The sequence below is a fragment of the Scyliorhinus torazame genome, chromosome 4 (genome assembly GCF_047496885.1).
Source record: "Scyliorhinus torazame isolate Kashiwa2021f chromosome 4, sScyTor2.1, whole genome shotgun sequence".
Lineage (NCBI taxonomy): Eukaryota > Metazoa > Chordata > Chondrichthyes > Carcharhiniformes > Scyliorhinidae > Scyliorhinus > Scyliorhinus torazame.
In genome coordinates, this window is record NC_092710.1 from 212,147,563 (window position 1) to 212,162,349 (window position 14,787).

Consider the following 14,787-nt stretch of genomic DNA (forward strand, 5'->3'; position numbering starts at 1 on the left):
ACAAGCCGGTTATATTCAATTTTGTCATGCGGATGGAGATATTGTAGGCCGGAATCCTGCCAGTTCAGATGGTTGAGGAGTGGCATGCATGGGACTGGTGTGGGAGCGGGGATGTGAGGAGCAGAGTTAAGACTGCGGGGGAACAGTAATGGGTGGGGGGGGGGGGGGGGGATGAAGAGGGCCTTGTGACAGTTGGGCAACCTGTGAGGTGACTGGGTGAGAGATCACCTTGGAGGTGCGAGGGGTGGGTGAAGGTGTGCAGTGAGACTGGAGCTGGCAGACTAACCCTGATAAGTGCAACATTGCTGCCCCGTTCCCTTATCTAGGGAGCTGGCACTTACTAAAGCTGCAATACCCTCCCAGGCGGGGGTGGTCGCCTTGTTGGAAAGGATGCCGTCTGGAATTTGGTACAGGAGGTCCCGCCTCTGCTGAACTCTATCTGGTGAGGACTCCCTTCGAGAATCTTGGTGCAGGCTTCTTGGCTGCCACCCACTTTGTTGGATCTGGAACAAGTGATGGTGTGAGCTCAGGAGACGTTTAAATGGAGTTCCTACTAATTGCAGAGATTACGTTTCCCCGGGACGAGCAAATCCGCGGGAGACAGCCAAGAGCGTGGTGTGATTCACTTGAAGTTAAAAAAAAATTATTTAAGAGGCTCAACATTTCGTGAGATTTCCCGCCAATGGCATCGGTGGGATTCACACCGTTTTTATCTGCGGAACTGATACTTTGCCATTTTATGGTGTGTGTGGAGTATATACAAAGCTGTATAATCCTTAAACACATGAGTCTTAACAATTGTTTCACTTTCACAGCTTCCTGATGAATGTGAAGGATTGAACTGCATGCATTTTGCAGTCAAATTATTAAAACCATGCTGCGACTAAAAGCCACCATTTTATATTTGTCTGTTATTCATAGTAAACATCCCAATTATACACAACGATTAATGAAATGATAATGTGCGTTCTTTATTTGAAGATAAGACTGTATACTGATAATGTTCACTGGGAACCAAGCATAGTCCCATTTAATCTCAACCTAGCAGCTTGCAGACTGCCTACAAATCATGCGGACGAATACATCACACCCTGTTGAGGTAGTAATAATTGATAGTAGCTTAAAATACACCTCACTAAAGGTGCATGCATCTTATATCGCAACACCTCCCAGTGATACCACAAATTCAGCAGTGCCAACAGTGGAGGTCATCATTGATCATATTCATCGGGATAACCACCTGATAAATTTCAAAGCCTGTGGTCATCAATCATTCACTTTGTGGTAATAAGGAACTAACAAGAATTTTAATAGCATCCTGACATTTTCAGGAAAACGAGAAACTTTCAAAGGATTTTCCTGCACAAGTAAAATTTGCACAGGCAGGCATTGTTAGTTCTCTACAATAAACTGAGCAGAAGAATTTATGTCTATCATCAAATCATAGAATAATAATGGTTACTGTACAAAAGGAGGCCATTCAGCCTGTCGTCACTGTGCCGGTTCTCTGCAATAACAATTCACCGAGTGTCACTTCCCTGTCTTTTTCCTGCAACCCTGCAAATCAAATCTTTCCTCTTCAGATAATGACCCAAGTCTCTTTTGAAAGCCACAATTGTATCTGCATCTACTACACTCTCAGGTAGTGCATTTCAGATCCTAACCACTCATTGCATAAAGATGTTTTTTCTCATGATGCTTTTATTTCTTTTGGCAACAGACTTAAAATGGTATCCTCTGGGTCCTGGTCCTTCCACCCATGGAACAGTTTATCCCTGCCTACTTTGTCCAGGCACCTCAGGATTTTGAAAGTTATTATCAAGCCTCCTTTCAGTATTCTCGAAGGAGACCAGCCCCTTTAAAATTAATTATTTCTGGTGTTGTACAAGCAATCAATTGTGTAGGATATTAGGGGCAGCACGGTAGCATGGTGGTTAGCACAATTGCTTCACAGCTCCAGGGTCCCAGGTTCGATTCCGGCTTGGGTCACTGTCTGTGCGGAGTCTGCACATCCTCCCCGTGTGTGCGTGGGTTTCCTCCGGGTGCTCCGGTTTCCTCCCACAGTCCAAAGATGTGCAGGTTAGGTGGATTGGCCATGCTAAATTGCCCTTAGTGTCCAAAATTGTCCTTAGTGTTGGGTGGGGTTGCTGGGTTATGGAGATAGGGTGGAGGTGTGGACCTTGGGTAGGGTGCTCTTTCCAAGAGCCGGTGCAGACTCGATGGGCCGAATGGCCTCCTTCTGCACTGTAAATTCTATGATAATCTATGATATAATATTTCCAATTGAAAACCTAAAATCATTATTCTGAACTTGTTATTAATTGATAGAAATTTCACAATTACTTTTCAAAGGAAGTATGAGTTAGTGTTGGAGGAATATGTCAGTTTATGTATTCCTCAAGCTTTGCCATTGCTGCATCTATTATATGGATTTAGCACTGAGCATAAAAATAAGTATGAGCCGCGATCTACCGGCCTCGTTGCACACGACTTGGGCATTAAAAATGGCGCCCCGATCTCTTCCTGCATTGGAGAGTGGAGCTCGTTAGTGCAGGAAATGGATCTGAGTGTGGCCTCAGCAGGACATTCCTCGCCGAGGCTCCAAAATGAAGTGGAGTCCCATTTAACAACAGGATCATTCTCAGCATTGCCAGCATGGGGAACACCCGGCTAAACCCATTCAAGACAAAACTGTTTTACTTCGGTTAAATCAAGCCCATGATTAAACTGTTTTAAAATCAATTACATTCTAATTATGAGCTAGAAACATAGGATTTACTGATTGATTCTTATGTTACAGTGCTATAAAATATGGGACTGCATTTTTAGAATGGTGGGGTCTCGGCCTCCGCCATCTGGGGATTTGGCAGGGAACATCCCTGGGAATCCGCCCGCTGACTCCGACAGCCCCCTATCTTTTTAAAGTCTAATGAGTGTTAATTGGCAGCTGATGGGATTTCCAACCTCAGCTGGACAAATCCCACCTTGTAGAGTTGCCAACCAATCAGATTAGACCTGAGAGGAAGGTGCCCCCAGTCAGAAGGGGGTTTCTGATGGAGGTGACCCGCATACTTTCCCACCCGAGATTGAGGATGCCCCCCATGATCTATCCTGCACCTGCCAGCCTCAAAATTGAGGCTGGGTGAGGAAAAGCCCCGAAGTGGCCACTTAATGGCCTTAATTGGGGCAAGGGTGGGCTTTGCAGAAGGAATCTCGTCCCTTCAATTTCACGCTCCACTTCGCCTTGCTTCAAAACCCGCTGGGGGGTGGAAGCCTAAATTTCAGGTCATGGATTCTTACATGCATTTGATTCAGGACATCCAACTGTGGGATTCTCCATCGGCGGGATCCTCCGCTTCGCCGGCAGCGCACCCACATCCACAGGTTTCCCGATGGCGTGGGGTAGCCACAATGGGAAACTCCATTGGTCAGCTGCAGGAATGGAGAATCCCGCTGCCGGCGAGGGCACGCAGCGCTGGAAAATGGGGCTGGCGGGATGAAGAAATCTTTCTCATTTTTTGAACTTATGCATTCGGCATCAACCATAAAAGTGCTCAGACTTCCTTCATTTGTATTGAAGACATTAACTAAATTTACAAATCGGAATTCCCTTCTTTGCTACCTTGGGTAGCTTCCATTTTGTGTGATTTCAGCACAAGATATGGTTAATATGTCTTTCATCAAAATTAGCCAAGGCAGACACACTTTAATAATAATAACAAAATCTAAGGTACCATTCCAGTGAATGACAATGGTACAGACTTTAACAGTACACCTCAGGTGAGCTATAATGTGATCTGCTTTCTACAGCAAAATGTACTTAAAATTGACATACTTGCATATTCATTTAATCTGAAATCAACAACCTCACAAATAAATAAGAAATAAAATACAACAGAAGATAATTTGGAAAGTTATCTTTCTCCACTGTCATTTCTATCCATCATAATGAAACTTACATGTTTGAACTCAAAGCTGATCAATAACAAGTAGAATGTCCTATTTTTACATTGAAACCCTGCTAGTTGTTTGAAGAAAGATCTGATGAAAATTTAAGATAGGTTGCGGGCAACTTGAAATTAATGCCCCCCCCACCCCCAACACACACTGGCATATCTTCCGGTCCCTCCAAAATCTACAGGTTTTGTATAGTTCACCTGCCTATCACCTTTGGTGGGACCAGAGAATCCTGCTCATAAATGTTAGGTTTGGGACTGTCTGGAGAGGCAAGTCAGTGATTATAATATTTCAATGAAGTTCCATTCTTCAAGTGTTGAGGCCATTTGACTCTAGCAATTATGGACTGGGGTTTCCTGGGAGTACAAAGACAAAGAAATGTACAGCACAGGAACAGGCCCTTCGGCCCTCCAAGCCCGTGCCGACCATGCTGCCCGACTAAACTACAATCTTCTACACTTCCTGGGTCCGTATCCCTCTATTCCCATCCATTGGAAACAGAGCAGCTTATGCGAGGCTAGGGCTTTCAGATTTAGCAAGTATGTACTTTCCCAGTTTTGCTTGTGTGCTCGGACGAGCAAGAGTGCTTCCAAAGACCCCTCAAGCAAACCTTCTGCTGTGATCTCTCCCTTTCCACAATCTCTCTACCATAATTTCTCCCTCTCTTTGATCTCTGCTCCATATATGGTCTCTCCCTCTCAGTGATCTCTCCCTCACCACAATTTCTCCCTCCCTATGATCTCTACCATCTCCCACACCCCCCTGGTGGACTCTCCATCCCCGTGATCACTCCATCCCTGTGATCTCTCTGTGGCCTCTCCCTCCCCCTATAAAGTATGTATTTAACAATATGTTCCTGGATGTGGAGCTCGGTCCCCACTCTAACAGCTCACCCATCCTCCTCCCAGGACCTAATTGAGGGCTGCTGCCAATGTAGCAATGGACCAAAGCTCTAATGTGAGCGAGACCAACATTGAGTGTGCCTCGGGTCTACCTGTTCGGGTAAAGAGATCAATTGCCAGTTTCTAGGCCATTGACTTATTCAAAAAAGTGTTTCCAAATCTTGTGACACCAAAGATTCAAGTTGGGTGACAATGCATTTTCTGTTTGGAAGTATAGTTGTCAGTTCTCTTCTGCCTTGATTCTCAGGTTATTTAAATAAAGCTAACAAAGTATCTTCTGCTCTTTCAAAGAAACATGATGCAAGTAGACTGCGTTTGATGAACAGTTTCATCCCTTTCTTAAGGTTACATAGTCAGTGCACAAAGTGAACGGAGGAAAGCCTTAATCCATCTCCTTGCTTGCTCCAAAAACCAATTCAAATTAAAATTGAATCCAATGCATGGCCCCCCAAAAGAGACATACTATATTCAATCTAAGAACATATGCTATACTTGATCTTAGTAGTGTCTGTTTTATTAATTGCTAATAGCTAATAATTTGTTGATTACTGCAGCTTCTTACAGTCATTTTAGATCCTGTTCAGGCTACTTCAACAGGATTCCTACTTTGCGTGATATTGCACATGTGTTTGCCATAAGGCTGAGATTACATGGTTTTTCACGAGCAAAAGTGCATAAAGCATTGCAATTAAATATTATACGTGTAATAATTTACAAGCTATTCAAATGAAAAGGTAGACAATTACTTTCCCAGCTAAGCATTAGTTAGTGTGACAAAACATTCCTGACAATGATAACTGGTAACAGCATTGGTATGATGTATGGTAGATTTAGTTGTTTGAGGCATTTGTTGTTGCAATATTATAAGGTTATGGAGTTATTTATTTTGGTGGCCTTCTGTCCCTCCTTTGGAGCCTCCCTTGTAGAAATCCTCTTACCTTTTTCTCCTATTGAACATCGTTTTTTCTGCACAATACATTTTCTTGACTCAGTGATTTTTGGACAGAGTTTGCCATGTGCTGAAGGAAACTGCACAATTTCTCGCTTCCTTGACTCGCTGCCTCTCCGGAAACCACATGTCTTCCCTCGCTTTGTACAGGAACTCCACGCATTCCACGCACTTACTTCACAATCTACTGTAAATGAATAAGCAACATTGTTCAGGATCTTTCTGTTTCACTTTTTTCAATTAACTTTAGAGATATAGATTAGGATTTGGACAGTGTGTCTGAACCTATATGCTTAAGGCAATGAAAGGTAGCTTGGCATTATAATGATAGTTCCATCTTACTTAATGCTGCAGTGACAGTTCTATTCATTCTAACTCAATGCGGCCATTTGGTTTGCATGGGACGTTGCACTTTTGGCTGGCTGGTGTGACTGAATGCTGACACTGAAATGAGGCTGACTCAAGAAAAAGAAGTTTCAAAGAGAGGAGTTCCTACTCTTTTCTCTCCATACCTGGACTGAAGTCCAAAATGAATGGGTTAACTTTAGTAATATTTGTAGTTGTACAACAAGCAAGATCATTCTGAAGATACCAGAAGGATAACATGCCAACAGTATGGTGAGTCCATTATTTTGGTTAAGTATGGAAAGTAAAGTTAGTTTTGATTATAACTTATACCCTGTATGTTCGTTTTGTCTCATCAAATCGTTGTTTGGTCTACCTTTGTAGCGATTGAGGAAGTACACATTCAAGACACAAAAATATCAGTTTAGGCCAAAATGGCATATTATTCTGGCACCCCAAATTGTGCCATTGCTTAAGTGTGAATCAACTCCTATAGAAGTAGGATGTTCAGCCTTCTTAGGGGATGCTATTGAAACTTAGAATGATATCTATGACAGACCTAAATTAAAAGGTAGAATCTATGATGGACCTGAATTTATAACATAGCTGATGTGGATAATGATTATTTCAACGCCATAGAAGGCATCACTTTTAAGGATAATATTGTTAGAATTCATCGAGGATCATTACAGCCCTTTCACATTGATGTTACAAAGTGCCCTCCAAACAGCTTGCCTTAGCAAGTCCCTGAAGTCTTACAGGTTGTGTAAAAGCCACACTTTGAGAATTGATGGAATAAGCATCCCATGGACGCCAAAGTAAAGGGAGCGTTACTCTGCATTTTGTAAATTTAATACCCTTGATCTCAACGCAGACTGTAAAAAGAAGTGCCTCATCAGTCAGTGCAAACATCCCTCCATTTAATGTGCAATAAACACATCAATAATGATTATACCTCACAACATTCAATTTGAGCACAGGTGTTGGAAGTGTTATGTATGCATCTTGCGCTACTACTACTGTGAGATCTGGTGGCTGAGTGGTTAGTACTGCTGCCTCACAGTGCCAGGGACCCGGGTTCGATTCCTGCCTTGGGTGACTGTGTATAGTTTGTACGTTCTCCCTGTGTCTGCGTGGGTTTCCTTCAGGTGCTCCGGTTTCCTTCCACAGTCCAAAGATGTGCATGATAGATGGCTTGGTCATGATCACTGCACGGAGTACTGGGTTAGGGCAGGGGAAATGGGCCTAGGTAGCGTGCTCTTTCAGAGGGTCAGTGTAGACTCAATGGGCTAAATCTCCTCCTCCTGTGCTGTAGGGATTCTATGGATTTGACTGCTCTACCTGACCTTGAGCGGACCCAATTTCATCAGGGACAAAAACAGATCAATTCTACTGTCAACCTCTATCTTGTCCGATAAAAAAATGTAAAAATAAGAGTATCCTCCATATTATATTGATGTAAATTAAGATAGGGTTGCGGGGATAGGGTAGATACGTGGGTTTGAATGGGTTGATCTTTGTAAGGGCCGGTGCAGACTCGATGGGCCGAATGGCCTCCTTCTGCACTGTAAATTCTATGAGACTATAAATTATTTCAGAAAATTCTATAGGTTGAATAAAATTGAAAAGACCACAGTTATTGCATTCTTTCAGAATTATAAACCCTCTTTATTATGGTAACAAGTAACATTTTAGTTATAAAACTATGAATGAAGTAACATTTCGTCCTACAGCATTTTATGCAGTAGTGTGTGCTCTTTCAATTATATAACAATTTTCCTACATATCATGGCATCTTTCTGGACAGCTGTTATATTTGTGTATCAAGATGAAAATGTGTGACTATATTTCAACTGAAGAAATTATTACTTTAGAATATTCAACATTAAACATTTACAAAGGTACAAATATTCCAGAAACTAAAAGTGATTCCTATTTCTTTTATTTTTATTTACCGATTGTGGGCATCGCTGGTTAGGCTCAGCATTTATTGTCATCCTTAGTTGACCTTCAGAAGGTGGTGGTGAGTTGCCTCCTTGAACCGCTGCAATCTTTGAGGTGTAGGTACACTCACTGTGCTGTTAGGGATGGAGTTCCAGGATGTTGCCCCAGTGACAGTGAAGGAACGGCGACATATTTCCAAGTCAGGATGGTGAGTGACTTGGAGGGGAATCTCCAGGTGGTTGGGTTCCCAGATGTATGCTGCTCTTGTCCTTCTAGATGGTGGTGATCAAGGGTTTGGAAGGTGCTGTCAAAGGAACCTTGGTGAGTTACTGCAGTGCATCTTGTAGATGGTACACAAGGCTGCCACTGTTCATCGGTGGTGGAGGGTTTGAAAGTTTGTGGAAGGGGGAGCAATCAAGCGGTTGCTTTGTCCTGCATGCTGTGGAGCTTCTTGAGTGTTGTTGTACCTGCACTCATCCAGGCAAGTGGAGAGTATTCCATTACACTCCTGACTTGTGCCTTGTAGATGGTGGACAGGTTTTGGGGGGTCAGGAGGTGAGTTACTTGCTGTAGGATTCCTAGCCTTTGACCTGCCCTGGTAGCCACAGTATTAATATGGCTATTCCAGTTCAGTTTCTCATCAATGGTAACCCCCAGGATATTGGTTGTGGGGGATTCAGCGATGTAATGCCATTGAATGTCAAGGGGTGATGGTTAAATCCTCTCTTGTAGGAGACGGACATTGACTGGCACTTGTGTGGCACGAATGTAACTTGCCACTTGTCAGCCCAAACCTGGATATTGTCTAGGTCTTGCTACAATTGGACATGGACAGCTTCATTATCTGAAGAGTCGCGATTGGTGCTGAACATTGTGCAATCATCCACAAACATCCCCACTTTTTAAAAGTTAAGCATGTGTTTGGCACTAAAATAATTTAATAGTATTCTAATGGCACCAAATTCTGATGATATGCAACATGAATGGCAGGTGTAGCACGCTCAGGAGGAAAAAGGTAACTTTGAACCTATGGTTCCCAATTCTTTCCACCAGTGGGATTTTCCTTGGGTCATTTCCAGGTATGTTGTAGACTAATTGGACCCGCATGGATCTGGGCACGCTGGGTGAATAGTGGGAAAGGCCAAAATTCACCGGGCGCGAACCAGTTTGCAATTCACCCGGCCTGCTACTGATGGCGAGTTCTGCATCTCGCCAAAAAAGGCAAGCATATCATTAACCCTCATTTACATTCATTTTAATCTCATCAGCGACATTGAAGACAATGCAGCGACCTCTCGGGAATTATCCGACTCCCTGGAGAAAAATAACGCTGCCGTTGTTTTGCACTCCTTTTTATAAACGTGAAGCTGGTGTGATGGCTTCTGAGGGGAAGTGAGGAGATGAGTAGCTATTTCCATTTTCCAGCATGAAGTACCAGGGCACCGGCGTTGCTTCACCAGTGCTCGGGTAGAGGTGGGGTGGGGGGCACAAGAGGGGTGGGGGATGAGGGGAGAATCCCTCAGGGCCTTGGGCTTGGTCAGGGGGCTGAAGTGTTCTAGGTTGGGGGTCACCCCTGGGCAGAGGGCAGTAAAGGGCTTTGTATATGTGAGGCCTTCAAGTCATCTTCAAATATTGTGGAGACCCATAACAGGGGCAAACACAGCTGCAGCCTGTCTGTCCTACCAAACACTTCCAGGAGAGAGCCCTGCTGTGACTTCGATCATGAAATTCAATTTCACCCCCCCTTTACTGTGAGCAGCCTCTAGCTTCACAACTGAAGGCGATTTCAAATAAAAAATTTGCCTTGTTAGTTGTGAGAGCACTTCACGCTCCTCAACTCTCAAGTGCCTCCTCGAGGGCACATGTGCCATGTCTCAGAGGATGATTACTGACTGCATAGCATGTCAAGCAAAATTTGATTCCTGAACTGTGTGCCTGAACTCGAGGAGTGTCAGTACCATAGAGGCAGCTGCCAACAATCAAACACTAAAGAGCAGGGCTTCAGCATTGGGGATCTTCTCACAACCAAACGGTAAATGTATGGATCAGGGAAGGGCACCTGCAGAGTTCTGGAGTCTGGGACTCCTGACCTGGCCGGGTGTGAGTGTGCAGAACAAGATTTGCAGGCCAACTGGCTCCTGGCTCACTGGATGACACGTAATGGTGGAGAAGGCTTGGGGAATTTGTGAGTCCCAGGATGGAAGCCCCAACTGATTGTCTGTCTCTTTCCTGCTCCAATTCCTTCCAGATCAAAAAATGTTAGCTGGTGTGGATCCCGCGGAGGCTGCCCTTACATTGCTGGAGGCAGCCAAGGTGGGCAGACGCTGGAGAAGGCAGTAGCGGCGCCGAACAACCTGAAGATCCGGCTGTCCATCAGGCTGAAGAGGGACCCAGAAAAAAAGGCTAGTGATGGCCTATGGTGTACATATGTTGTTGGTCATTCAATGAGCAGATGGACACCATGTGCCGCAGAAGACTTTGTCTCAGCAGAGAGACAGTGTGGCATCTGCACCTGCATCACATGCTCGCGACCTTGGAACTCCGTGGAGGAGGAGGACTACCACTACCGGTGGCCGTGAACATCAGCCCTCAACTTTTATGACATTGAGTCATTCCAGGGTTCGAGCAGGCTCCTGTTGGCATTTCGCAATCTACAGACCTCAGGTACATCCGGGAGGTTACGGTTGCCCTGTATACCCAGGCATCCAACCTTCAATCTGGACCAGCCTCACGAAGATGCTTGGCTGCAGGATTCTCCGCCATTGCAAGGATACCCCAGGACCAGAGCGATTGCAATCAATGGCACACATGTCACCCTGCGCACACCGGGGCATCAGGGAATGCCGTATATTAACAGGAAGGGAGTTTCACTCTCTGAATATTCGGGATTGTGCATGACAGCTACATCTTGCGACGCTCGGAGATCCACGGTGTCTTCGAGGACCACCTCAGGATGATGCATTGGCTCATGGGGGAACAAGGGGTACCTGCTGAGGTCCTGGCTGATGATACCACTGCGGAGGCCAGACACCGAAGCGAAGACCCAATACAATGAAGCACATTGCCATCCGTGCTGTCATTAAGAGGTGCATTGGATTGCTTAAAATGCCGTTCCAGTGCCTGGACCACTCAGGTGGTGCTCTGCAGTCTATACCCCAGAGGATATCCCACTTGGTGATGGTTTGCTGTGCCCTCCACAACCTGGCACAGCAGTAGGGATGCATGCTGGAGGAAGAGGAGAGTCATGCAGCCTCGTTGGAGGAGGTGGTGGGCCAGGAGGGGCTAGAGGATGACTCCGGGGAGGAGTCACAGGAGGAGCCAGAGGATGGAGGACAGGTGATGGCAAGGATGCTACGAGGACCAGGGAGGCCCTCATTGTATCCAGATTCTCATATGACAAGGTTCCGTCTGTCAGCCCAATCCCGCACACAATGACACCCCCCCATTTCCCTCACTCCCCCCATCGCCCCCTCCCCACTTCCCTCCTTTCCCCCAATAATACCCGGCCCCCCATTTCCCTTGTTTACCCCGCAATCACCGCCTGCCTCCATTTCCCTCCTTCCCCCCTCCCCCCCAATCTCCCCTCCCCACCAATAAAAATAAAATAATAATCTTTATTAGTGTCACAACTAGGCTTACATTAACACTGCAATGAAGTTACTGTAAAAATCCCTTAATCGCCACATTCCGGCTCCTGTTTGGGTACACAGAGGGAGAATTTGGAATGTCTAATTCACCGAACAAGCACATCTTTCAGGACTTGTGGGAGGAAACCGGAGCACCGGGAGGAAACCCACAAAGACACGGGGAGAACGTGCAGACACCGCACAGACATTGACCCAAGCCGGGAATCAAACCCGGGTTCCTGGTGCTATGCAGCAACAGTGCTAACCACTGTGCTACCATGCTGCCCTCTCCCCCAGTTCCCCACCTCCCATCACACCATGTCCTCCCCGACCATCCTGATCCCTCCAAGGGTCTGTGTAAGACCCCTCCAGGGTGATGGGCCTGTTTTAACACTGTCAGTGGGTCACCATACAAGCAGAGAGTGATGATAACTCGCTGTGAGGAAAGCTCCGATGCTCCTCAGTTTATGCGGAAGTCTGACTCCTTTCTGCTGACAGCGCGCCCACACCCATCCTCTGAACAGGGTCTGCATCAGGGGCCTTTGATCTCGGACCACTGTGCCTGGGGGGGGAGGAAGCTGAGGGCAAAAGGGGGTAAGGGTGTAGGCAGACCCGCTGTGAAGATTAGTATGACAGATGTATCACATGTATCAGGTGTTACATGTTTTAATAGTGAACATTTTACATTTCTATTCTTCCTTGCTACAGATAGTGAACCCTCCCAGAGGTCACTCAGTTCTCCTCACTATTCTTGGTCTTTCATAATCTACTACTACATTTACATGTGTCCCCAGGCTGTATATCAGAGGTGGAGGCAGCATGATGCTTTCCGTGCCCTCAGCCTTTGATGCACTTCATGGACGTCCTCTGGAGGGCCTGGAGCGTGAGGGACCGACCAACTTATTGGTGTCACAAGCATTGCCATTCCAACCTGTTCTGCCCGTTGTCCTTGAGATGCGCCATTGTCAGAAGGGGAGGATTCAGAATAACTGGACACCACCATCGTCTCCATGGTGGCAGACCCCAGGTTGGCCTCCAGTGCTTCCTCCTCCCTCACGGTGCCTTGAGGGCCCAGGGGAACTTGATTAGACAGAGGGGCAGCTGGAGTGAGTTCCATAAGCGCCTGAGTCATCTGGCTCTGCCAGTCCTGGAGGCTCCCCATTGTCTGCACCATGTGTCGACGCGCTCAGCAATAACCGGGCTACGCTCTGGAGTGCCTCAGCAATGTCCACCTGCATTTGGGCCATGTCCCTCATCGACTGGGACATGATGTCAAGGCCCTCAGCCATGGTCATCACAAGCTGAGCCATGCCTTGGGCACCACCACTCAAAACGTGGGCGTTGTTCTCCAGATTTTGCACTGCAGTCGCCACCCTAGCAGTGTTGGCCTCGGTTCCACGCATTGTCGGTGCCATCTCCTGCGCCTGAAGTATTTAGGGCTCCTCCAATCAGCTTTGCTGTTGCTGGAATGTCACTGATACTCCTTCCTGAATGTCATGGCTGCATCCTATCATCTCCATCAGCTCTGGGAGAACATAGTCCCGAGGCTCGGCACCTGACTGGGACCCAGCTGAGTCCTGGGATCCAGCAGACCTCTGACTACTATCTCTCTTACATGTTCCTGGCTCCACCTGATGTACGTCAGCAACTGAGTGGTGCCCACCAGATTGTGCCCCAGAGGACTGTCACCCTCCTGAGGTGTTTGGCTCTATGCTGGTGGAAGGCGTGGGTGATAGCTGTGACGCCTCCATGGTGGTCTCCTCAGATCTCTCCTCTGAGGTGGTCCCTTGGGAAGTGGGGGAATGACTCCGGATGGCCCGTTCTCATCAGGTGGAGATCCTGTGAGACATGTGGGCAGTGAGAGTGAAGGATCATTTGTCTGACATGAACAACTCACTTGAGACAGGACATCTTGTTGAAGGGGCAGTGGATCCTCACTTCTCTGGCGCAGGCCAACCTTGCTGTCGGTGAGTGCTCTCTTCTTGGATAACCCCGCAATTTCCAGGGCCCGTTCCTCATAGGGCTGAGGATTCAGGTCACTGGCAACCTGCAACCGTCTTGGGCCTTTCCTGCTTATTATGGGCTATCATCCCCTGCGGGGAGAAAGAGAGGGCTTTGTGATCTGCACATTTGATGGTTCAGGGGGGTCGATAGCAGGTGGCATGTGTGGGCACCGCACCTGGACATGAAGGGGTTGTTCTGGTGGGTGCCAGGGTGTGCTGCGGTACAAGCATGAAGATCAGATTTGGAGAAGGTGCAAGTTGCCAGCCAGTGATTTGTGGCGGGGGGAATTTAAAGGGTGGCAGATGCAACTGATGCCAGAAGGGATGTGGTAACTTACCCTTGCTGCTCCATGGAGGTCATAGGTCTTCTTCCAACATTGGACGGTGTCCTCCTGGTCATGCTGACCACACTGTCAGCCGCTGCCATTGCCTCCCAGGCGGTATTGGTGACGCTGCTGCGGGTCCTCTGACCCCCCTCAGGAGAACAGAGTGACTCGCCTCTCATCCACAGCATTGAGAGCCCTGGAGGAGCTGGACAGCACGGGTAGCCAGGTTGGCATCACCAACCCGAGGAGTAGGCCTGTGCGCTACCATGCAAGTGTGTTGACTCGGAGTGAGTGGTGAGGGTGTGTTTAAAAGCAGCTCTCACTTGTTAGTGGGAGAAGCTGATTCAGGCGAATCAGGCGGCAAGGGAGGCAGTAATGTCGAGAATCTCGTGGGGACTCATTTTTGGCACTAAGTGCCATTTTATACGGGCTGCAATCTCGCTAACGCGGCCGTCGAGAAACACCGCGCCAAACGCTCCCAAAATGTTTCCGTTAAATCGCGCCCATTGACCGTGATGGATTGCTATGATTAGTAAGTAACTTCATTTAAAAATAAAAAAATTTAGAGTATCCAATTCATTTTTTCCAATTAAGGGGCAATTTAGCGTGTCCAATCCACCTAGCCTGCACATTGTTGGGTTGTGGGGACGAAACCCACCAAACATGGGGAGAATGTGCAAACTCCACATGGACAGTGACCCAGAGCCGGGTTCGAACCTGGGACCTCAGCGCCGT

At 46.9% G+C, this 14,787-nt stretch overlaps 1 protein-coding gene and 1 long non-coding RNA gene across 3 annotated transcripts in view; one reads left to right on the forward strand and one right to left on the reverse strand.

The window, feature by feature from the left end:
• rspo3 (R-spondin 3) overlaps window positions 1-14,787 on the reverse strand; it is a 135,737-nt gene that overhangs the window by 91,505 nt on the left and 29,445 nt on the right. Inside the window, exon 4 of one of the 2 annotated variants that reach the window (XM_072499247.1) lies at window positions 5,798-5,992. In XM_072499247.1, coding sequence (XP_072355348.1) covers window positions 5,798-5,992 — 195 coding nt within the window. Of the gene's footprint in view, window positions 1-5,797; window positions 5,996-14,787 lie in introns of both variants that reach the window. The other variant, XM_072499246.1, reaches the window with a different exon arrangement.
• Window positions 1-14,787, forward strand: part of LOC140410735 (uncharacterized) — a 118,602-nt gene that overhangs the window by 38,659 nt on the left and 65,156 nt on the right. The gene's annotated exons all lie outside the window — the stretch shown is intronic.